Below are 25,419 nucleotides of genomic sequence, written 5' to 3'. Positions count from 1 at the left end.
TCTGGACCGCCGATATCTGGCAGCCCGGCTTGGTGGAAGGTGTTGAACTTCCCTGAACATGTAGAACACCGATGTGCCGGGCAGAGCTCGGCACGGCAGCTCGGKAAGGGGCTGCTCCAGCCGGAGCGGGGGATCGATGCTGATGCTGGAGCCGGGATTCGCAGCACCGCTGCTCCGAGAGCCAGACTGTGCGTGTGTGATGTGTGATGTGTGATGTGATGTGTGGCGTGTGCGGAGGCTGTGTGCGGGCTGAGCGTGTGTTTCTGTGCGGTGTGTCTGTGTGGTGAGTGTGTGCGGTGTGTGCGGTGCGTGTGTGTGCGCTGTGTGTGTGCGCTGTGTGTGTGCGCTGTGTGTGCAGTGCGTGCGCGTTTGCCGGCTGGTTTGTGCCGAAGAAGCTGCTTGACTTGCTCTCGATTTCGAGGGCACGGATTTAGGGACTCGGGGCCAAAAAATTCTCCGGACCCAGGTAAATCCGYTCGTTACCTTATTCCCCTGCCCGCTCCGAGTGCCCGCGCTGTCCTGCAGGTGCTGTCAGAGCGCTCCCGCGATGAGCAGCCGAGCCGGGAGCGGAGCCGGCTGCGAGAGCCGCGGAGGGAGGGGGGGACGGGGACGGGGACAGGGGGGTGGGAAAAACGTGTCCCCCCCGCCCCCGGCTGACGTCAGCGCGGCTCCGCGCGGGGCACCCGGCAAAAGCGCCGCTCCGCGCCGCGCCCCGCGCACTGCCCGCACAGCCCCGCGCTCCAGCGCCGCCGCTCCGGCCCCGCCCGGCCCAACTTCCCCCAGCCGCGGCCGGGACGGGCCGGACGGGACGGGACGGGCCGGCCGCGCCCCGCCGGGCTCCTCGTGAGGCGTGAGCGGGCGATGCCGCTCGCCGCCGGGCTCCTGGCTCCCGGGGCGCGGCGGCTCTCGGCGGCGGCCACTGCCCGCGCTGCCCGCTCGGGCGCCCCGAGAGCAGGTACGAGCGGGGGCTGCGGGGAGCGCGGACCGGAGGCGCTCCGGCGGTGTGGAGGGTTCGCTGTCAGGCGCTGCGTGCCCCGGTTCGAAAGGCTGGCAGGCACCGGGAGTCGGGTCCGGGAGCGCGGTGGCYCCGGGACGGGCGGCGGGGACGGGATCGCGGGGATCTCGGGGATCGCGCTGCCGGGCGGGGATCGGGCAGAGAGCCCGGCAATGGGGACCCCGGCTTTCGGGAGCTCCCCGACGGGGCTTCCCCCGCAGCAGCTCCGCAGGCGCTTTCCGAGAGSAAAAGGAAGGGAGGAGGTGGGGGGATTCCAGAGGAGTTTGGAAGTCGCTGCCTTGCAGCTCCCCTTCCCCCTCAGCCTTCCGACCTGCTTTCGCTCTCCCCGCGCAGCCTCTGCTCCCGGCCGTTTTCACTGGGGATTTCTTCTTTCTCTCCTCACCTGTCTCACAAGGTTTGACTGTAGGTACCAAAGCGGGGATCGACGGCGCATAAAGATGCTGAAGGGTGTTTGGTTGCTCAGTTTGTTAACAGTGGCTGGGATCTCGTGGACAGAGAGTCGCAAACCTGCCAAAGACATTTGCAGCAAGAGCCGCTGCCCTTGTGAGGAGAAGGAGAACGTGCTGAACATTAATTGTGAAAACAAGGGATTTACAACCGTCAGCCTCCTCCTGCCGCCCCCGTCCAAGATCTACCAGCTGTTTCTCAATGGCAACGCGCTGACGCGCCTGTTCCCCAATGAGTTTGTCAACTACTCCAACGCCGTGACCCTCCACCTGGGCAACAACGACATGCAGGAGATCCGCACRGGGGCCTTCAGCGGCCTCCGCACCCTCAAGAGGCTGCACCTCAACAACAACAAGCTGGAAGTGCTGAAGGAAGAYACCTTCCTGGGCTTGGAGAGCCTGGAGTACCTGCAGGCTGATTACAATTACATCAGTGCCATCGAAGCGGGGGCATTCAGCAAGCTGAACAAGCTCAAGGTGCTGATTCTCAATGACAACCTCCTGCTGTCCCTGCCCAGCAATGTCTTCCGCTTCGTGCTCCTCACCCACCTGGACCTGCGGGGGAACCGGCTGAAGATGATGCCTTTTGCTGGTGTGCTGGAGCACATTGGAGGCATCATGGAAATCCAGCTGGAGGAAAACCCTTGGAACTGCACCTGCGACCTGCTGCCACTCAAGGCCTGGCTGGACACCATCACCGTGTTTGTGGGTGAGATAGTCTGTGAAACCCCCTTCAGGCTTCATGGAAAAGATGTGACCCAGCTCACCAGGCAGGATCTCTGCCCTAGGAAAAGCTCCAGYGATTCAAACCAGAGGGAAAAACACCCTGGCCTCTCAGACCCRCACATCTCGAGGCTGTCGCCCACAGCCAACTCTGCCATCAATCCCACCAGGGCTGCAAAATCCAGCCGGCCACCCAAAACCAGGAACCGCCCCACRCCCCGTGTCTCTGTGTCAAAAGACAGACAAATATTCGGACCTATCATGGTTTACCAGACAAAGTCTCCAGTGCCCATCACCTGCCCAGCTGGCTGCATCTGTACATCCCAGAGCTCAGACAACGGCCTAAATGTGAACTGCCAAGAGAAAAAGATAAGCAACATCTCCGATCTCCACCCCAGGCCCACCAGTCCAAAGAAACTTTACCTTACCAGTAACTATCTGCAAGTCATTTATAGAACCGACCTCACAGAGTACAGCTCTCTGGATTTGCTGCATCTAGGGAATAACAGAATTGCMGTGATACAAGAAGGTGCCTTTACAAACCTCACAAGTTTACGCAGACTTTACCTTAATGGCAACTACCTGGAGGTTCTGTACCGATCCATGTTCGAAGGGCTGCACAGCCTGCAGTATCTCTACCTAGAGTACAATGTCATTAAGGAGATCCTGCCACGCACATTTGATGCTCTGAGTAATCTTCATCTGTTGTTTCTCAATAACAACCTGCTCAGATCCTTGCCTGACAATGTCTTTGGCGGCACTTCCCTCACCAGGCTCAACCTTAGAAACAACCATTTCTCACACCTGCCTGTGAGAGGAGTCTTGGACCAGCTCTCGGCTCTAATTCAGATAGACCTCCAAGAGAACCCTTGGGACTGCACKTGTGACATCCTGGGGCTGAGGAACTGGATAGAGAAAGTCACTGACCAGAGCAACCAGCAGTCGAACCCCCCCGTAGTTATCAATGAAGTCATATGCGAGTCTCCCACCAAGCACTCTGGAGAGCACCTGAAATTCCTGAGCAAAGAAGCCATCTGCCCAGAGAACCCCAACYTGGCAGATTCTTCCATCCTCTCCATGAACCAGAACACAGACACCCCCCATGTTGGTGTCACGCCCAGCTCCTACCCAGAGCTACACACCGAAGTCCCGCTGTCTGTCCTAATCTTGGGCTTGCTGGTTGTGTTYATTTTGTCGGTTTGTTTTGGGGCAGGTCTGTTTGTCTTCGTCCTWAAGCGCCGGAAGGGGGTGCAGAGCATGCCCAGCAGCGCCAACAACGTAGATATAAGTTCATTTCAGCTCCAGTATGGGTCTTACAACACCGAGACCCACGATAAAACTGAGGGACATGTTTATAACTATATTCCCCCTCCTGTTGGACAGATGTGCCAAAACCCAATCTACATGCAAAAGGAAGGGGACCCAGTTGCCTATTACAGGAATCTCCATGAGTTTAGCTATAGCAATCTTGACCACAAAAAGGACGACCCCACCAGTCTTGCGTTTACCATCAGTGCAGCTGAATTACTGGAAAAGCAGTCCTCGCCAAGGGAACCAGAGCTGCTGTATCAAAATATTGCAGAAAGGGTCAAGGAACTCCCCACCGGAGGATTAGTTCATTATAACTTTTGTACCTTACCCAAAAGGCAGTTTGCYCCTTCATATGAATCCAGACGCCAAAACCAGGACAGGATAAATAAAACTGTTTTATATGGAACTCCCAGGAAATATTTTGCAGAACAGTCTAAACCCGAGCATCCTTTRCTCCAAGGAAAGCTACAAACAGAACCAGACTACCTCGAAGTTCTGGAGAAACAAACTGCAATCAGTCAGCTGTGAGGGGGGAGGTGGGAGACAAAGGAAATTTTTTTAATGAGCTCAGCACCACATTTCTTTGAGTCTGAACTCAGTACCGATGTCATCTGTCRCATTCCCAACATTTCCACTTTTTTAAATCTGAGAGGGAGTGAGAGAGAAGAGGAACCCTTGCAGCATAGCAGGGWTGTGGTGTTGCTTTTGCAACGTTCCCTTTAAGTTATTTCTATAACTCTCTCCTTTTGACCCTTCTCTAGGAACTGTCATTGCAAATGTATCTTTCTGTAATAGGTCTTGCATAATTCTTTTTGATTTTGAAGGAAATGAGGAAGGGGGTCTTTGGGTTTTCTGTTGTTTTTTTTTTTTTTTTTTTTTTTTTTTTTTAAAATGGAAACTTAATGTATTATGTAGAAGATCTCCAAAGATCTTTTTTTCCTGGACTATGACTTTCTTTTGTAAATAATAATATACAGTACTGCTGTTTCAATTACCAACTATAGCCACTGGGCGTCACTTTTTTGTGTTAAAGTGCCTTTGCACTTTAAGTACATTATTACTTAATTGTTGCTCTTAGCTTTGATAAATTGAACCTATTTTAATGTGTTGTATTTTTGAAATTAAAAAAAAAAATTGTAAAATAGATCTATATGTCAGCTGCATTAAATCCGAAGGTTTGATTTATAGGAAAGCTGCCCTTCTTGAATTGACTCTAGTTCTAGGACCTTACAGACTCAAATGTAAATTATTGGGGTATTTTTTCCCTCTAGGTTTGTTTAGAGTGATTCACTGAAATCAACTGAGAGGATTTAGCAATGGACTAGAGGTTATCAAATGCCTCAGCCGGGAATAACAGCTCATTAATAAAAGATGTTTAACACAATGTCATAGTGAACTGAACAATTAATGTCCTTCTTAATACATTGCATTGCAGCTCTAACACAGTAATGTTCAGTGGCTTAAGATTATTTTCATACTTAACAGAACATTACTCATAATATTTTATGCATTGGATTAGGTATTTTTATATATTTTGTGACAGAATTTATAACTTTTTGGACTGAAATTATCATGTCCTCTTCCTGCCAGATACATATTTTTTTCATAAGCAGGGACACCAGCAGGGGTCATCCCACACCTCATTAAATTTATTAACATACAGGCAAATGAACCAATGCCAAAGGTAAAATTTGAACCCGGGTCTCTGCAGTCCTCCAGATCAAGGTGGCTGAAGTCAGAATGTGCATCACACTAACTTTTGGTAGTCCCAGTTATGTCTCTCTCTGTACTTTCAATCTCTAAAGCAGGAGCAATTCTGCAATAATTCTAATCTGTTGGAGAAAACTACCATTAAGTTCATTGTCTTAAATTCTGTAAAATGTTTTTAGTTAACTGAGTTCYATTCTCTGCACTGGTTTTCTTAAGCCCATCAGTGAACAAATGCAGTGAGTCTTCTTTCCCATTAACTCAGGCCTGTTTTGCTTCAAGCTTTGTGTTATCACCTTCAATTTACTCTTCCTTCATGGAGAATATTGAAACCATTTCTATTAACAAGTATRCAGTCAAACTTTATTAAGCCTTATTAGCTTCTAAATAATTTTAAGATGCAAACATTATTGTGCAATTTAAACAAACAGCCCTTATTTACAACAAAAACAGTTTTGTTTTGTCTATTCTAAATCCTTATGCAACTGGGATGGTGATCTGCATATAAAGTAGGCCAGGCTTTTCAATTCCTTATTAAAGCAATTGATGGGGTCTGAAAGAAGCACACTGTTTCCTTTTCATAAATAGGTTACTGCACATAATAATCCTTTATTATCATGCAGAGATTGAAGTGGCCTCTGCTGACTGATTTTTAGAGCTTTACTATAGTTAATAGTACTGTATCTACAACTTAGAGAAATTTTCAGCAATAGCATTTAAGCTATAAATAACTACAATCAATGTTGTTCTAATCAGGACTTTGCCAAGAGGAAGTTGTTTTATATTTAAGAGCTAAAGAGGCTTTGCATGTGTGTTGCCAGATATCTGAGTCACTCAGTAAAATGCCTTCTAATGATTTATGTGACATCTGAGTACATTAATATGCTAACATGTCAATTCTTTATCTTTAGAGTCCATAGCATCTATGGCTGTTCATTAGATCAGGTTTAAAATTGAAGTGCTACAATGAAAACTGAAGAATCAGTCTTCAAAATGGTCTCACATCAAGAAGGAGGTGAAATGGTATCACTTTAGTTGAACTGGGAACATTTGACTGGAATAGCATCCATCTTTGAGCAAGGTAYTTGCTTGAAAGCTTCCAGTACTGATTGTCTTATTATGGCTCCTTCCCCTGGGTCATTAAAAGCATTTATTGCTGAAACACTAAGAAAAGTATAAGTATTATTTGAAAGCAATATTATTAACTCTTTCCAGGTATGATTTTAGTAATGTCTGCAAAACAAGTACCATTTTACATCTGGMAGCAGCTAGGATGTTATTATTATTTATTATTTTCCAGTGAACCAGAACCAATTACAAAGGTTTATTTTCCTCAGAAAAAAAATCTAATTTTTYCAACAGAAATGTATTCAGTGTTCTAGTGTTTGCAAACAACAGAGAGAAGGAATTGATTCTTTTAGTAACTCTGTGTTGTTTGGTTTTGCTGCTTCAGTCTCAGTACTTTGATGTTTGCTTTGGTAGCAGAGCCATACTTTACAGAGGTTGCTGTTGCTTTAGGTTTCCTTAGCTTTCCTAGTGAATTTTTTTTAAATGACTAGATTTTATTTTGCATCACCAGTACCAGCTTAAATGTTATTATTGCTGTAGATCTTTAGGTTTGTTTTTATACCCTTCAGTTGACATCTATTAAGCAATTCTTTTCCTAGAGTGTCTAGGTGAAAGAGAAGATTTTTTTTTCAGTTACACTTAAAGAGATTTGTTTAACAGGGAAAGTGTGTCGGCAGCTGCTGTATAGAAGGTCTCCACATTTCTTCAGCTATGCTGCCCTGGAAGCTGCTGCTTGTTAGGGGAGAGCTGCTTGCCTGAGTAGTGGCTTGATAATGAGTCTGAAAAAGGAATTTCTTTCATAGTTTGAAAAGTTGGACTGTGAAAATTATGTAACCAGATTAGCAAAGTTGTTTTGTTTTTTTCCCTCAGGAAAATGGGGTGCACATAGTTTTCTTTCTTCATAAGTTTTCTTTTGTGAAAGTGAACATAAGGACCTTTACAGGAACAGTAACAGTGCAGACTGAGGCACTGTTGAAACTATGCAGTTATTTCTAGTGAAAATGAGGAGCACTACGCTTCCAAAGCACAAAGCATAAGAACTTTTTTTTTTTTTTTAAGAGACCTTTCTAGGTAAGCATTGAGTAACATTTATCAATGTATTTACCTTTTTCTCCCCACAAAAAAAAAATAGTCACTTTTTGCAAAAGGGTCTGCTCTATGAGTTCTCAAGCCTGCTGCATCCCCTCCAAATGCCCCTTGGTTTTCCTTCTTCCTGCCATCTCTGTCTTCCATCAGATTTTGGGCTCCAGCATTTGCTCAGCTCCTGCCTCACCTGTTATCGGTGTCCCAAGCTCTCACCATATAATGCCCCAATCCTTCCCCTTGCCCCTGTCCCCCATGGCTCTCCTTTCCTTCCCTGGTAAGCTTTGAACACCCTTTTTGAGCCTTGAAAGGAGCTTCTGTCCCTGCTCACCCAAGAGTTCAGCCCTTACCTCCTGCCATGGCATTGCCAGCAGCCCTGGGGGAATGAGAGCCCTGATCCCATAAGTTTTCCTGGGGGTTTGCTGGAGGAAGGCCCAGCACTGCTGTTCCCTGTTCCCCTCATTGAGCAGAGAAGGGAGCCTGGGATCACTCAGCATTTCAGATCCACCAGGAYTGATTCCCCATGTGCCAGCTTGGGACAGGTGGCATAACTGTGTCTGAGCAAGCAGCATTTCTGAGCAAGAGGAAATGGGTGGGCTTGCTGAAACACTGGCATCACATCACTCTTTGCTGTAGTTTTGGTGAGTTGTCTTCAGCATGAGTTAATCTCACCAAAATTAGCTGCTAACATTTTAAACTCAAACTGGTTGTATAGCGTCTCCAGAGTAAATAGGAAAAACAAAACAAAACAGGCTGCTCAAAGATGATTTACTCCCCCTCTTAATATATGGCAAGAATTGGGATAAAGACATGCCTGCTCTTCTCCAGGAAGTGCAGAGAGGATAGATGAAAACTGCTGATTCCCACAGAGCTGCAGTCAGCCCAGCCTGAGCATTTTCCAGCACAGCCACATGCAACATCCATGCTCTGCTGAGTGTCTGCCAGGCTCTACCCCAAGACATTCCCCTTCTGTCCATCAGAGAAGGGAAAAACCCTGTGCAATTTATAGCCTGCTTTGGTCAAATGCACTGAATTTTCATAACAGCTTCTTGTGCTGATAGAGAACKACACAATTGGGTGTAGTTTGGTTTTCTTTTTCTTCCCACCAGCAGTTCTTGAGCTGGTGAAACAAAAGTTGCACTTTTTGAAAGTTGGAAGCTGTAATTAGTAGTGTCAAAATGAGGATACCAACAGGTTAAATTGCCTAAATAARAGTCTTACAGAATACTGAGCTTGTATGGGAATACAATAATTTTGAACTGCTCATGAGTGAAATGAGATACTGGAAATGTTAATGGAACTTCTTAGGCTCTTACAGGCTAATCACTGATAYAGTTTGTGATTTTTCATATTACTGTTTTTGCAGACAATAAATGTCATTTAACAGAGTACAAGGAAAAAAAAACCAAAACCCCTGTTTTCCAAAGACCTCTTCCAACTGTACAACTTCAAAATAACGGATAAATTAACTTATGCAGATGATGTGACACTTCTTGTGTATTTCCCTTCACTTTTTCAMAGTGTTCCATAGGAGAAGTACAAAAGTTATCCTTTTCTAAGAGGATCATTAAGTCTGTTTGGATTATTGATCTCATAGCTTTTCTGGGCACCAGGCCAATCATTTTGACTAAGGTTTTTAATCCTAGCTAATGAGGGAGGTGGATTAAGGAGAAGTTTTTTGTTGTTTTTTTTTTTTGTTCTTGAAGGGCTGGCTGGATTTTTTGTGCCGGTAGATTGACATGTTTATGAATACAGATGAATAGATCATTTTGAATGAAAGAGATGTTGGAGTGGCAGTCGGAGATGCAGTCATTCCCAGGACCAAATAGGCTCAAGAGTCTGAGTGAAGTTTGAAAAACAGGACATCATAAAAGTGGCTTTCTTCTTGAGATCATCAACACAGAGGACACCCCTGTGAATACAGCAGCAGAGTTTGTTACATGCTGTTAACCATTTGGAGGGATGGAACTGGGGGCCAGATGTGCCTCCATGGTCCTTTAGGATACACTGAAGGGTTCAGGATTTGTTCTCAGCTCTGGTTGTCACCCTCTGTGCACATACCTGTATTACCACTGGTTATGCACTCTGTGTGAGAAACTATTTGCAGTATTTCTGAATAGTTCTTATTTCTATGCAATGAATTAACCATTTGTGCAGTTTGCTCCATAAACTTTTACCTTCTAAGGTCCTTTGCACAAACTAACTTCTCAGCAATCTGTTCAGACCAGAATCTGTAACTGCTACAAAACAAAATGGCTGATCTTAGGAAGGGAGCAGTGATGGTAATGTGAACACATAACTGCAGTATAACACAAATAACATCAGCTTTACAAAGTTTTTGCGAAGTGACAACAATRAGAATTCTTTGTGGTGACAGAACAAGTGTCGATTTATGTTTTGGAAGCTCAGGTTCCTTGTGTCTCGTCCTGCCCTGTGTGTGCATTGCACTCCAGAGCCAGAATTGGGAGGCACCAGTTATCTTCTGAGTAGGAGGCAGAGCAGCCTTTGTAAAAATGCTGTCTGCATTGGAAAAGGCACAGCTAATGTATATAGACCTGTTGCAGTTATCTCCTCTTGAGATAAGACATATTTCCATACAAAAGCCTGGGAAAAAATCCCCTTGAGATCGCTGATAATGTGACAGAATCTATTTTAAAACATCTTGATTTTGGTTCTGAAAGCCTCTCATCTGGGAGGCGAAGGAGTTGGAGTTAAGGCATTTTTCTCCCATGCTATAAACGTTTGTCCTTCACCCCAGGGATTTGTTACAGATTTGGTACATGCCTGCATTTTAGCTAGACAGATGGAATGATCACGAAWTTTTTTGAGAACTGTGAAAACATAATGACTACATAAATTTTCTTCTAATCACAAAAGARCATACAGCATGATGTGGAAGCAAAGCTGTCAGAGAGGCTTTCAAAGATTGCAGGGTACAGTCAGATCTGAGCAATTGAGGTGTAGGTGCTGGGTACCTTTGTTAACTTCATACCTGAGTGGTCCTGTGGGATGCCCTGGGATTGGAATCTCTCCAGATAAGGGCAATCCTATTGAAATCCCCAGCTATGAGTGGCAGAGGGGAGAGAAAAATGCTCATGTTCTCTTATCATCATTTAAAAAGCCATTTGGGAGTTTTCCAGACTCACTTCTCATTCCCATAAATCTGAAGTTAACATACTCCAAGTTTATAATTAAATATCAGATTTTCAGTAATCTTTGAGTGGTGTGACATTTTGCCTATCATATCTCTTGCTCCAGGGAGGGGGAGGTTTTCCTTGGAATTTTTGGTTTATTTTACCTCTTCTAAATTTTCATTCTTGGTTATTCCTGACTGTACTCTTGGAGGGCAAATGGAATATGCTCCTCTAAATCTTTGGGGTTTTTTTTAATCTTATTTCACAAATAGCCATGTTCTCCAAGTATCAGGCAGCTGAGGCTTGAACAATTCAAAAGTTTCAGAAACTCAGTGATCCACTCAAGTGARCAAAGCTTTACCAAAGCTTTGCTGCTCCCATCACATCTGCTGTGTTCTGCTAAGCTGCTGATTTTATTCAGATGTATTCCAACTTGAAACACATACACACTAATAAGTATCTGTGTAAAACCTTATAATATTCAGCTTACTTAGAACAGAAAAAAGAGAGGGAGTTAGAGGTTGGGAAAAGCCTTTCAAATTTTCTGGGAGTTTTTTTCTGAAGGTTTCAGAGGGATTTATTAWGATTAGTAGGGAATCAAAAGGAATTCTAACAACAGTGATGTGTAGGGGTTTTGTTTTTTTCTTTTTGTATTTTTGTGCATGATAGTGCAGGTGGGGGAAAGGGGGGAAAAAAGGTAGATTATAATTGTTTTAACTGTCAAGATGTTAAAAGAAGATTCGAAGAAAACTAAGGAATTCAGAGTTTCTGATTCAAAGAGATTACAAAAATGCCTACTTTTCTGGAACATTTAAAGGGAAACAAGACAGAGGCTGTTTTCCTAAAGGCTGAAGGAGCTGGACAGGGTCCCTTGGAGAGCTGARAAATCCCAGCCTTGAAGTTAGAGCAGATTTACTGTAATTCAGATATAARCATGGCTCATGTGAAAAGATGATGGTAGTGAGCAAAATGCTTCATGCTGCAGTTCCCACCTTAATTAGAGGTATAATTGTTAGCTTGTATTTTCTATAGCCATATTTACCATCACATCCAACTCATAAGCTACTTACCAGAATTGAGTGGATAATTCTTATTGATTGATGTGGCCTTCTTTTCCATAATGCAATGTTTACAAATTTGTTTGATGGTGGCTTAAGTTTCCCATGGCTTCTTTTTCTTCTCCAAAGAATGCATGAGGATGATTCCCAGCAGTAGAGTCCTGATGGTTATTTACTAGTGGACACCTAAATTTGAACTACCAAGGACTCTGTTTATATTATCTTTTTCTGTTAGTTTTGCTTAGACAATGAAGCAGTGGGCCTAGTTAAAAGCTCATTTGCTGGGAGCTGAAAAATRATGTTCTCTTTTTAGTTCTGCCAGCGACCTTGCACAAGGCATACCTGTGTCCCCATGCTTTAATTTCTGCTTCATTAAGTAAGGAGGATGATTCTTTCTGCCTTAGTCTGGTGAGGTTTACTGATGAGAAATGTTAAGTATAATTGTTTTTCTAAGCCTTTATAGCTTCATCCAAATGTAGCAATAGTGTACTGCTTTTTTTTTTTTTCCCCTGGCATGTTTTCCGATCTAAGAATGTGTTGTCTACATGTCAGATTTAGTTTTGTTTTCTCTTTTTGCAGTTAAAAACAGACCATGAAGATTACCTTGTACAGGGAAAAGATACTGTCTCCTTGTACAAGGATATGAGATATACAGAATAAAACAGGGAGGAAAAAGCTACAGTTTGTTTTTTTAAACTGTTGAAAATACACAGTATCCATTTCCTCAGTTTTATCTCTCTGGCTGAGTTGAATCACCTTGTCTGTWTCTGCCCTATAGAATCATTTCAAAAATAGTTCTTAGCATACCAGTCATTTTTTTTTTACTCACCTTTTTCTGCATGAAGTCTGTTGGGCTATTGCTGACAGTTTTTATGCTGGCAAGCGAGCCAAGAGAGTGGCAGACAGCTGCTGAAATGAGAGCCTGGCACTCTGGGGAGAGAAAGAAATTCATTCAACTTTCCTTGTCAGCCTCTTCCCAATGCACTGTAACTTCTTTCTCTCTACTCTGCAGTTACTGGAATCRTTTTCTTGTCCATTGAATGCAGGTTGTGGGCACATTTTTCCATATACAGCCCAACTACATACTGTAAAATCCATCTATACATTGGAAAGCCCACCATTCATCACAGACAGACTTCCCTGTCATCCCTGGCACTCTGATGCTTCCATGCAGCAGAGAGCTGATTTCTAAATGTAGGACCACAAGAATCTGTGGCACTATATCCATTCAACACAACAGAGACATAATTTCACCTCCACTTTTAAATTTGCTTTTGATAAACCTACTAAATTTCAATAACAGGCTAGGCCTTTTGTTTAGGTTTATGTTTGGATACTGCACCCATCTAAATTCTGAGACTGCTAAGACTGAAGCTCTCATTTTCTTGCTGATTCATAAAATCGGATGTGAACAATTATTTCTGGGCTCTAGACTGTAAGTGACATGGGTTTTTTTTTGGCTGGATGGGGTAAATTCTCTGATCCCATGCACAATTTCATTACTTGATAATTGTTTAGAGGTTATTTATATAGAACATAAGATCCATGGTACACCACAAATGATTTCTGGCTGTGCAGTGTGAACCATCTGTCCTGGACCAGCAGAAGTACATCAAAAGCAGTAGTTCAAAGCAGTCAAAAAGACTCATTCTCTTTAAGTTCTGGGAGAAATAGGAATTAAGGAACGTAAACATTCAGTGATCYTTTAAACATGTCCGTCTTCAAGATTTTAAGCGATCATTTTTTCTCTCCTAAGAAGACAGAGTTTATTATTTAAGGAAGAATATCCAGATCCTCATCTGCTGTAAACAGAGTTTAGCTCCATAAACTTCACTGAAATGGTTTTAAGTAGCTGAGGATGCAGCTGCTCTGTTTTGTAAACCCCTTAAGTTAAGCAGTCAACATTTAAACCAATAATGGATCAACACTGAAGGATGTTGGTCACTTTAATTTCACTGCTGTAGAACCAATACAATTTGCTTCTATCTTGGAATTTTTAGTCACATTTGAAAAGAAAAATCCTTGAAAGTTCACCACCTAGTTCCTTTTGGGATGAGGAATAAATTACAGACATTTCTGTAATAAAACCCTTGCTTGGTACTTTTATACACTTAGTGCTTTACAAACACCGGTAATTTCCAAGTCTTTTCAAGTCTCAAGAGTTATGAACACAACACAGTGAGGCAAACAGGCATATTTGGTGATCTCCATTTGGGACTCCTCACTCATTTGTAAAGATCAAAGCCTTTTAACAGCTCTTGCATCCCTGTTCTGCCACCCTCAGAGTTTGGATGGGAGTCTGTAGTCAATGGTGACTGCACTGTAACAGTAAATTTACTTTCAAAGAAAAGTAGCAGTAGGGTCCTGGGACATGCACAAAGTCACATCTACAAAGTCACATTTTCCCAAGGATGGCCACAGCTSTTTCTTTTTCTTTGTGAGCAATACATTGACTTAATCTAAAATGCATTGCCTTATTATCATGCAAATATTTATGCCACATTAGAATCAGACTTGCTTTTTTCACAATAGATAAGCTTCCTGTGTTACTGCAGATAATGAAAATCCAATTTCTGAAAATGTTCTCTTATTGTTTCTTTTTTCCTCTGCTTTTTATTAGTGAAGAACTTGCAATTATTTGCTCTTATTCAGATGTTCCAGAGGAAGAATTGAAGTCATATTTCCCACACATTGGGATTCTGATAATTGAAATTCACTGCTTTCTCTTCTTTCTATTGCCTTTAAATAAAGGAATGTACTAGGGAAAAAGACTCAGCTCAGTCTGGAATGATACAAGTGCAAGTCAGGAATAACTGAAAACAGTTTTGATCACCCTTTGAAATCCTCGATTAAGCAATTTTCCTAACACTCAAAGAAATTCACTGGAACCTTTTGATTTATTGCACAATAGGGAGAAAGCTGCTTTTCTTCTTCTTCAAGCTCTTACCCTGCCAATGGATATTTGTTCTATAATTAGCTGTGACATGAAAAGTCTGAAGTTGTCCACTTTTCTCCCTTTGACCAAAGTTCCCCCGGTAAACAGAGCACCATGAGGAGAGTGGTGTTAATCCCCTAAGTTTAGCTTTGGGAAAAAGCCACTCTGAAAGCTTTGAGGGAAATTAACAAAACCGTGCAGGCCTTGCCAGCATCTTTCCAGAACACTTCCCATTAGATGAGATCCCAATTTAATAATTCCCTTAACAGTTTCTTCCATATTAATAAAATATGAGCATGGAAACAGCAATGGCACTGAAGGAGCTCCACTGAGCAACATGGATTGTAATGTGGATTGCAATGCCTGCTCTCTGATCTGTTGGATTTTGATTATTAATTGAATTAATTGGATGGATAAATTGAATTTTGCTGCCTCTGGGTTGAGGAGTCAGGCTGAGTAATGGCCAGGCTGCTTCTGCAGAGGGGAAGGGACAGAAGAGGAACTGCGAGGAGCAGAGGACAGAGGCACACAAGAGGTGTGCAGCCTTGCAGAGGTGGTCAAGGCCACAAAAAAAATGAGAGCTCTGTCTCCCTAGAAGTTTTCCCCTACACTGACACGTGGAGACAGCCATCTCCAGCATGACACACAGTCATTCCATCTCACATTCCACAGTCAGGTTTTGTTGTGTTCCAGCATAACCAAAGCAGACAATGGGCACCAGCCCCCTCTGCTTCCCCAGGAGCTGCTTGCAGGGCAGACACGTTCAGACAGTTGCACTGGGTTGGTGTCTGCCCATCCAAAGCTGGCTGCACTCTCTTAAACTTGGCTAATTTGGTGAGAAATCTAATGGCTTGGTAGAAATGCCATTCTAAGGGCATGGGAATTGTGTCTGGAGAGCTCTGTGCTTCAGCTGACCGGGAAAGTGGGAAAGGCACAGTCAGCTTTCCTCCAGAGAGCCCTGAGAACCTRCCCTGACACTCCTCATCTCACTGCGCCCACTAAGATGTCACTATCATTAAAAGAAAGATATGTAAGGTGGCTCAACATGGGCACAGAGGAAGATAAATATTGAAATGGTTATATAAGAGGAAGCACTTGGTGTCGGAGGTCAAAAAGGGCTCCATTGGTGGGGCTGCTGGAACACAGGCTGGCATCCCGAGCACAGCCCGTGTTTGTCCGTGCTGCTGCTCTGCCTGTGACACCAACACTGCTGCTGCTGCTGCCAGAAAGGCACAGAGCAGAATTTCCACAGGGCTGGGTTCCTTATGTCCTTCCTCGTGCTGAGTTGAAGTCCTCCTGAATTTACAGAAATGGTGAAGKTCTGCTGGATCAGCAAACATTACTCTGAATGCAGCTCCCAACCTCTTGTGGAAGCAAACATGTTCCTTGTCCCACTGTCAATAGCTAAGTATTGCTTCCTGTGGGATGGAAAACATGGGGGACAAATACTTTAAATAATTCAGCCCTACTCTGTTAATATTCCAGCACAGGGCATTCCAATACATTTTGCCTCCTCGGTAATGAGCAATGTTCAGAAATCAATCTGTTTTTAAAAGGGGGGTGGGTGGGAGTTTGGGTGCTTTAGTAAAGATGGAAGGCACAGAACCAGCCTTGAATTTCTAGGCTGAGAGAAATAGTAAACTCTCCAAAATATATGAAAAGGAGACAGGGAGATGAGACTCGCTGAGGATCTCAAAAGTGAAAGAACAAATGAGCTGTTTCTTCCTTATTAACTGACCCTGACTCCAAGTGCTGTTTGATAGCACAGATGGCAGAAAAAGCACTGGACTCTCTCTGCCCTGAGAATAAAGTGGGTCACATAACACCACCATCAATTTTTAAACAAAGTTACTCCCTTGGAATCAGTGCTTGCTCCTAAAAATTGTGTGCTGATCAACGCTTTTAATGCAGAGGAATTACCCCTTTTCCAAACATGGCAGTACTGTGCTCTCTAGTCCAGCAAAGAAAGAGATTTAGATTCCAGTGACAATAGGAGAGGGTCCTTTGAGAGATGAACTGTAAGCATTGATGCCTCCACAGATGATTCTCTATTATAAATGCTGCTTCTTTTTGCTGCTTGATTTTGTCATTCATGTGGGATCTGTCATTTAACAGYAGCTACCTAAGCCTGAGGTATCTTCCCTGGTTTAATCATCAGTGAAATTTTTATAGATAGCAAAAGAAATCAGTCCCACCGTGAGTTGATTCATCTCACCCACCTCAGCACACTGCCATTGTCTGCACACTTTGTGAGTGASACTAGTCCCCAAGTTAAATTAATAGCTGAAAGTCCTACTGAACAGGAAATGGATGAAAACTCCATTGCAGTTTTTATTTTTGACTTACATTCATACAGATCTTCAAGTTTTTTATAGAGAAGCACATGAATTGCCTTTGCTTTAATGTTAAAGTGAAACTCTTGTCAAGAGAAAAAAAAATAATCAAAGAAAAGAAGCAACAAATATTCTATGGGTTTGGTTATTTTTTTATGAGAAGGGCATATTTTTAGCGGTATGCAGCCCCCTACGCCTCCTTCCTTTATGCTACAAATTCCCAGTGTTCCTGGAACCTTAAATCTCTCCACCCACCTCCATTCTTGAAGATACTCAGCTCAGATAATGCTTTACCAAATTTTCTGTCTATGCCCATGTTCCTTCTTTGAAAACTATCATTTTAGCAAGATTTAGCTAATAGAATCCCACACAGATTCCTAAGACACAGGCCCTCATCTCCTCTCTCACCTCCTTACAGGTAATTGGGATTTTTCACCCATGTCTTGAGGTTTGTAGTCACTGTTCAAACACAGGTGCCCTAGCCACAAATGAGATTTTGTAGCAGACAAATTGCCAGCGGCACCACACATCACACCAGCAGGAAACTCACATCCTCTGCAGCTATTAAAGGCCACWTTTGGATATATTTACACAAAGATACAGCAGGCTTTATAGAATAGCAAAGACACTGTGTAGACACTTTAGAGTAAAAAACACATCTCATGTGCTCAACTAGACCTAAGAGAAGCATGGCAGAGAAAGAAATTATTTGGGAAATGCCAAGAAATTTCTTCCATGAGGGGACTCAGAGGGGGTTTGAGCAGTGAGCAAGCAAGAGATGCCACCACACTCTGTGAGGCTCTGCACATGCCTGACATGTGCAGTTGTTGTGAGTACCCAGCAAAGTATTTAAAATTATTCTGCTTAGCCAACCATGGCTTTGTGATGTGCTGTTTATCATAACAGTTGCTGCTTGCAGAGGGTGACCTCACTTTGCTCTTACTCATCGAGACAAATCACTCCATCTTTTTTTACATGTCCTTTAGTGAATAAAAATGCCCGGGAGCAAAAGGTGGCATTTTCAAAGGCTTCCTGGTGTGTAAGTGTTGAACCACACCATGAATTACCTCTTTAACATCTGGTCCTAAAAGAAATCTGTGTATTTTTAAGCAGCTAATGCTCACTTATTTTTAAAGCTCTGAGCAGCTCTAGATTGGTCTAAATGTTCACTTTAGTAACACAAACATGAAGAGCTATTGTTACCCAGGTAAGTCATATGAGTTTACAAAATTTACCTCTTTTTTCCAGTATTTTGAGACCAATTCCATTTGTCCAGATAAGCAGTGCCTCAGACAGTTAAGGAATGCTCAGTTCCAGGAGGAAATCCAATCCATAGTGATGTGAGTTTACAAAATTTACCTCTTTTTTCCAGTATTTTGAGACCAATTCCATTTGTCCAGATAAGCAGTGCCTCAGACAGTTAAGGAATGCTCAGTTCCAGGAGGAAATCCAATCCTCCTGATCCCCTGGGGCCTCTGTCCCAGCTGCCAAGGTGAACCCCAAGCGTGAGCAGCAGACTCAGGGGTGTCAGACTGTCCAAGGTGCTCACATCAGCAAAAAGGTGCAGCCATCCCACGTGGCACAACTGCTGCTCATCCCTCTTCACAAGTCAGGTAAAGATAAATGATCAGTAAACTGAGGATCTCTGCACCCCCTCCCCACACAGACTTTCCTCCACCCACCCCTTGTGATCAGTGCTGACAAAATGTGTAATACAATCCATAAACAAAGGCTTTCCTAGATGGGCTTTTTCACATCTTAATCACAGAATCAACACCATTAATCTTCATTTGGAAAGCAATGGATATTATTTTCTGTAGCAAGTAAATAATCATTCTTTTTTATTACTTGTTCCCTGCAATAATAAAGATGCATATTTCACTCCTCTGTTTTGTTCTAAGCAGACAGAAAGACAGTGCAGCCTGTATTCCTGCTTGAGGTGAGCCCTTCTTATCTCCTGCTTCATACACATCCACACTGCTCTCCTTTATAAAATAAACAASCCAACAGTAACTACCTCTCTTCTTCATTTACACTGGCTCCACTAAAAGAACATTTTCAGATATCAACTGATCAAACAGGGCAATTCATCCATGCAGTAATTGCATAATTGTGAGCTTATCCAGAAGAACTGTAAGGAAGATACGGATTTCCCCATGGGAATGTTAGGCCCAAGCAGAATGTAAATGTGGCAAGTGCACAGAAATGCATGGTATCCTGTTCCTTCCACAGCAAGAGTCACAAACTGAGAAACTGAATAACTTAAAACAGCTCTTTATTTTTTTTTTTTTTTGACATTCATATAGATGAGTCATATTAATTACAGAATTGTTTCTTTGCTAAAAGAAGGTGAAACTCATTAGGTTCTATCAGCTAGTATTTAGAGTTGTAAGAGTGCCAGGTAGAAAGAGCTATTGAAGTGTAGAATATGTATTGTTATTGTTGCTCATTGCTATTTGATAGCCTTCACTTTCCACTCTGAAGCTTGTTAAATATGAAAGAAAATTCAGGCTGTAGGGACAACTCTTCTAAAAATATCAACCCATTATCTACTTTTTTTTTTTCTTTCTTATTGCAAAAGGATGAAATGCATCCATCAAAGTTAGTATAAGCCACTTGCACCCTTTCATTGCAATCCTGCATCACCAAAGTCCATGTAAATTCAGAGCAGGAATAAAGACTTTATTTGAACAGYAGCTGTTTATTACAGGAAGTTTTCATATAACTGAAAATCCTCCCAGCAACAAAGCAATTTGTAAGGAGACACTGATTTTGTTGCAGAAAAGAGAATTTTAAACACTGCAGCATGTTCCAAGCCATTAGTTTGTGGTCTTGAGCAATTTCCCTCTGAAATGGAAGCCATAACCATCCCATTTTATGCCATGGCCAGTCAAGAATCTGCCTTTTGGTGTTTATGGCACCAACTTAGTATCTTCAGTTTGTATTTGTGGAAAATATACAAACCCTTTTTGACACTGACTTACTTTATTGTGGCAAAATAGATTTATGAAGTTTTCTATTTARCAAATCCATTGAGTTATTTCCCATTTATTTAGTCTTCTTTTGAAGTCATTACTCTTCTTACAAGATTTCCATTAGATTAGAAGGTTTAGAAAGTGCTGCTGAGCCAATGCAACAAAAGTTGTATTGAACAAAATGATAAGGAAAACAATATCAACAGGCCCCTGAGATAATTATCTCTAATCTCTAAACAATTATTGGTATTTTTTAATAGTACCAGCAGAATGAAGCTGTTTGAAGACAGAGGAACAGTTAATTCTGCTTTTTGTATTTTTTTCCAGTCAGGGTAAAGCTACCTAATACACAAATACACACATTTCAAGCAACTATGACAGAATGAGGACATTATGGTTATGATACTCTACGTGTATCTGGAACTCTGGGTACATTCAGCAGGATTGCTGCAGTCACTTGAAATACCCACAGTTAATTCTGATCTCTGAATAAGAGTGAAAGGGCAGAAATCACTGGTTAGGYAAATATAAAATAAGGAAAGAGAGAGCCTCTGGAAACTGGATGGATGATCCATGATCCCAATCAGCTCTGGTGAAAACCCAGCATTCCAACCTCTTTATGTTGGTGCTGCAGGGCTGCTCAGTGCCTCTCACAGATCAGGGGCTGTGCAGCTGTGTGACCAGAGAACACTTTAACACACTTTGACAAGGCTGGAATGCCAGATTCCTGCCTCCTTGAAAACTTCTGCTCATCTGAGGGCCTGATCCAGCTTTCCTGAGCACCTGTACACTGATTGGAAYGGACTCTGGGCCTGGCTGCTGTCTCTGAAGCTCTGCTCCAAGGAGAGATTGGGAATGCTAAGCCAAGTCACTGTGCCTGAGAAAACACTCTCTGTGTCACATCTCATGCCTAGAACAGGACTGAGCAGATGCTGGGTGTGTCAGGACCAGGCATGGGTGTAAGAACTGCAGTCCTGTGTCCTACCATGGGTTACAGAGGTCAGCTTATGCTGATCTTCCTYTTTTTTTGTAACATTTGGTTCTCAATAGATTAACTTTCAAAATAATCAGTTCTTTTCATTAGGAGCCTAATTATTAGGATGCATTTGATAWAACCTATTCTATGTCCTTAAAGGGGCACCAGTTATTTGATTAATCCTTCCAGACAGAAGGTTGACAGGGTTTTCAGGGTCACCAGCACACCAGCAGTGTTGGGCTGTCTCAGCCCAAAAACACAAAGGAAGCCAAGCCAGGGACTGTGACACACAGATCAGCAGCTGTGGCTTCATTAAAGTAGGACAAGGAGCAATGAATTTAGGCTGAAAGAAGGAAGGTTTAAGGGAAAATTATTCACTATGAGGGTGGTGAGGCCTTGGCACAAGTTCCCCTGAGAAGCTGTGGAAGTTCTGAGAGTGTTCAGATATCTGACCATATTGAGATTGGCCCAGATTGGATGGGGCCCTGGGCAGCCTCGTGCAGTGGAAAATGTCCCTGCCCAAGGCAGAGGGTTGGAACTGGATGATCTTTAATATCCCTTTCAACCCRAACCATTCCATGTTTCCATATGAATATTGTATAGATATATATGATACGGGTAATATCATTCTCTATACAGTTTTAACCATGCAAGGGAGTTATTATTTTTACTCTGAAACTTCAATCTTTATGGACACACAGAAGGAGACTAAAACTTCTCATTAATATATGGGATTAAAATGAAGCAAGCCAAGTGTGAATTTCCTATAATGGACCTGTGTTATTCTTATCAAAACAATAATTTCTCTATGGAGAAGGAAGTTTTGTGAAATAATTGTACACTTTTTTCCAGAATAAAAGGAGAATCAGCCCTATAAGTTAATTTTAAAGGGTACTTTAAGAAACAAGTAGACCTGATCAAATGTCAAGAACCAATTTGTTCATGTGAGATTTGCCACCAGAAGGCTCTAAAATCAGTCAGAGTTAGTTTCTATTTCACAAGTCTTGATCATATCAGTGAGCTTCATGCTGTTAGATTAACTTGCACACTGAACTTTCTGAAGACAGAGGGAACAAATAGATAAGGGAGGAAAAAAGTGAAGAAAAGCCTAAAATAAAGGCAAAGAGAAAAGTATCTGGAGATAGGGTATAAGATCTGTAAAGAATAGAATACTGCCAGAATTCAAAAGAAAATTTTAAAAGGGGGACAGGGTGGGGAGGAGGCCAAAAGATGGTAGGGGAAAACAAACATTCCTTATTAACAAGAAAAGGAGAATTTACTGAGACTGTCAGAGGAAAGGCAAAGCACTGAGTATTTAGTTGTCTCTAGCTGGGGGATAAGACAAACATCAATGCATAGATTTTGGCCTGCCAGCTAAGTAGTGATTAATTCCATTCCATTTAAGTGTTTTACAGTATCTTTTACTTATTGATAGAGGTTGTGATCTTTCTGCTTCTGCATCATCCTGTGAAAAACGCTGTTACAAATGCATCTGTTACAAATCTACTCTCTGCTCAGTTGTATTTACTTTCCTTATAAAATTAATTAAAAAAATGTCACAAGGTCAAAGGAAAATTCTATGTTCAGGCTATCCGGGATCAGATCATTACTGCTGAAATTATTAAGATTCCCTGTGGAGCTGCAGTAATTTACACCAGTGGGGAATTAGAACTCTGTTCCAGAACAGCCTAAAGCAGATACCTGATAGAACTATTACAATTAAAAGTGGCATAACTCCATTGAAATGAAAACATTGTACTGTACTGAGACCAATGGAGTGCAGTAATGTGAAGCAGGTTCTGTATTGCTTCACACTAATAATTAACTTCAATTTGCCTTTGCTTTTTACACTAAATTTYAGAAACATTTATGTCTKTCATTTAAGAGCAAATTTCCTGTAGTTTAWTAATAGTCTTCTTGTGTTTTTCTTAAATTTTGGTGTCATTTTGCTTTGATCTCAGACACCTTYTAATGCACATTGCCCAGACCATAGTTCCACCAAAGAGCTCATGTTGAAATATCGCCACGGATTAATTTTCAGCAAGCATAGGCAAAGGGCAACAATATAGGAACACTACACTGGCTTAATCCTGTGGTTCACTTAACCTTATAATCCTTTCTCCTTTCCTATCAATGCCTAGCACAACAGTTTTTTAAAATCTGTGGTGTAATAAGTCTTCCCCACTAAGTATTTCCTTACTGGGATAAGCATGGAAATGAAGCACACAGCCTATTGCCTCTTTCAGAAATAATTTTGGACATCCTTCTTAGTTTTATTCCTGTTATTAATTGACTAGACTCCTTATGAATGTAATTAAATTTTTGGTCTGAATGGTTGGTTTTGTTTTTTGTTTTTTTTTTTACAAATAAAGGTGTGGGTTTTGTTCAGAGTTCTCAAATKACACATTGCTGAGGGAACATTTGCCTATCAGCTCTAATTATGGTGTTTTACATMTTATTCCCCATCCTATTCCTTATGATTCTTAATGTCTTTTGGACTTCTGGCCATCACTAAAGCCTTCATTAAGCTGTCTGTGGCAACGTCCAAATGTCTTTCCTGAASTGAATAATTAATTCCCAATGCTCTGCACTTTCACAGATGTTTTAATGCTTTGCTGGTGAGTCTCTTGTGCTGTCAGGGTGAGCTGCAGCTCATCCATCAGCCCACGGTGTGGAACGAGAGCACGGGGCCATTGGGGCTGCAGCCACTTCACCACATCATTGATGTTCAAACCAGGAAACCTTTCTGAGCCTCTTTGCACCTCTCACACATAAATCAGCCTTCCTTTGTGATGGCTGACCCATGTACCTGTACTCTCTGCCAGTTTTGCTGCCTTCCTATTCATCATCTTTTTCAGGAATTGTTTATTAAGCAATGTTGCACCTAATACACACCAAAAAAAAGTTTTTATATTTAACTTGTCAGGGAAAAAAAAATCTTGATTTTCTGTCTTGCCACATGTAAAACCAAGCTCAATATTTACATAACCCTGTATGAAAATATAAATGCCATGAAAGTCAAGGAAAATGTGTTCTAGAATTTTTATATATTTATTTATTTCTTTTTTCTCATAAGATAGATTTATGAATTGTTATTTTTTTTTACTCAGTAAAAGAATATGTTCATATAAAGAATAATTTTAGACTAAGATCTTATAAAATGCACTGAAATGCAGTATGGAACAATTTAAATCCTTCCAGAAATAGAAAACAGTGGATTACAGTGCAGTATCAAGGTGCTGAGAACTCACAGCTTCACTATGCTCTGAATTTAACTTTCTAATGTTTTTATGTTTTTCCATCTTTAGAGGAAAAAAWTGTTAAATAGCAGTTACAGGTAATAAAGAGAGAATGCAATCTTCAGATATGAGCTTGAATAATCAAGGTTTCTTTTAGCCATTTTAACCAGAACCTAGCAGAGCAGCACAGATCAACTTTTAGGYCCTTCCTGCATTACAGAAAATAATAAAGTGGTTGTTCCTGACCCTTTCAGSCTCCAAGGTTCCTTGACCAACATTGTTACGAGGAGAAGACAGATGCATCATGGAAATGGGGAGAGGAATCAKCCAGGACACATCAAACATGAGAGAAGTAACAGAAAACTTTTGTAAATTSAGTTTAAAATCTGCTGAGAGGCTGRAAACCTTCACAATATATCAGAAGTCTTGCATCCCACTAAACATGCATGCAGGAACTAGGAAACTTCCTACAGCTTCTATGTGCAGCTCCCACAGATGGGATGGCATTTGGTACAGGAASACCAATATTTTTATAGTAAAATAGTAAACAACTAAAAGAGGAGATTTCCCTTACTGTATTTGACAATCCAGGAAATCAAATGGATTTAATTTACAGAGATGTGAACAATTTATAGCATTTGATGAATAATTATTGTCTGGTTTATATTAAAAAGCAAAGAATGCCTCTGTAAAAGCATGTAAGGAAAGGTTTGATCCAGGTGTCTGCAGAGCATGGAAATGCTTCCCTGGGAATGATCCCCAGGATTCCATATTAACTGTGTGTACTGCAGGACTGAGCAGAACTGCAGGGAGACCATTCACAAATAATGCATGACTGCCTGCTATTTACAGCTGGTTGAGCCCATGAGTTGGGAATAATCAGCACAGCTCTGGGAACACTAAAAAACATTCTCTTTTTAATATTTAGCCATGCTTTCCATTGACCACATGGCAAGGGCTCGGCTGTGCCCCAGTGCTTCCAGCAGAACCTGCTCACATCCCACAGCTCAGAGCCATCCTGAGGAGAGGAGGGGTTACCTGGGGCTCACCAGGACACCCCAAAGGCACAGTTCAGGGGTATTGATGGGTAGCTTACAGCTGGACATGAATTTTTCAGACATTTTTAAAAGYGAACCTGCATAGTGTGGAGTTAAAAATGCCCTTACTCTTCCCTGACCTCCGGGTGGTTGTAGCTCTGCTTCATCCAGGGTGAGAAAATTGCACACTGGTGGTGCTTGCAGATAAAATAATCCATATAAAGGCTATAACCTTCCCTAATTTGTACTAAGAGGATAACTCCAATAAGCTTTACCTAAGTTGACAAAGGAGACTTATGGCACATTTGTAAAGCAAAATGTCTTCGTTAATGAATTAAACTCTATAAAGACAGTGCTTGTGCACACCTGTTTTTTTTTT

The 25,419-nt window shown here is 42.0% G+C and overlaps 1 protein-coding gene across 1 annotated transcript; it reads left to right on the top strand.

The window, feature by feature from the left end:
• Nucleotides 1-1,267: 1,267 nt before the first annotated feature.
• On the top strand, nucleotides 1,268-4,378 carry SLITRK2 (SLIT and NTRK like family member 2). The gene has a single exon (XM_057372263.1). The coding sequence runs from the start codon at nucleotides 1,453-1,455 to the stop codon at nucleotides 4,021-4,023; it is 2,571 nt and encodes an 856-aa protein (XP_057228246.1). The 5' UTR covers nucleotides 1,268-1,452; the 3' UTR covers nucleotides 4,024-4,378.
• The last annotated feature ends 21,041 nt before the right edge of the window (nucleotides 4,379-25,419 follow it).

Source organism: Malurus melanocephalus, unplaced genomic scaffold, assembly GCF_030028575.1.
Source record: "Malurus melanocephalus ecotype Western Australia unplaced genomic scaffold, MMel_1.1 scaffold_168, whole genome shotgun sequence".
In the NCBI taxonomy this organism is placed as follows: Eukaryota; Metazoa; Chordata; class Aves; order Passeriformes; family Maluridae; genus Malurus; species Malurus melanocephalus.
Note: the sequence above shows the minus strand (reverse complement) of the source record. Positions and strands in the feature narration are given on the sequence as shown.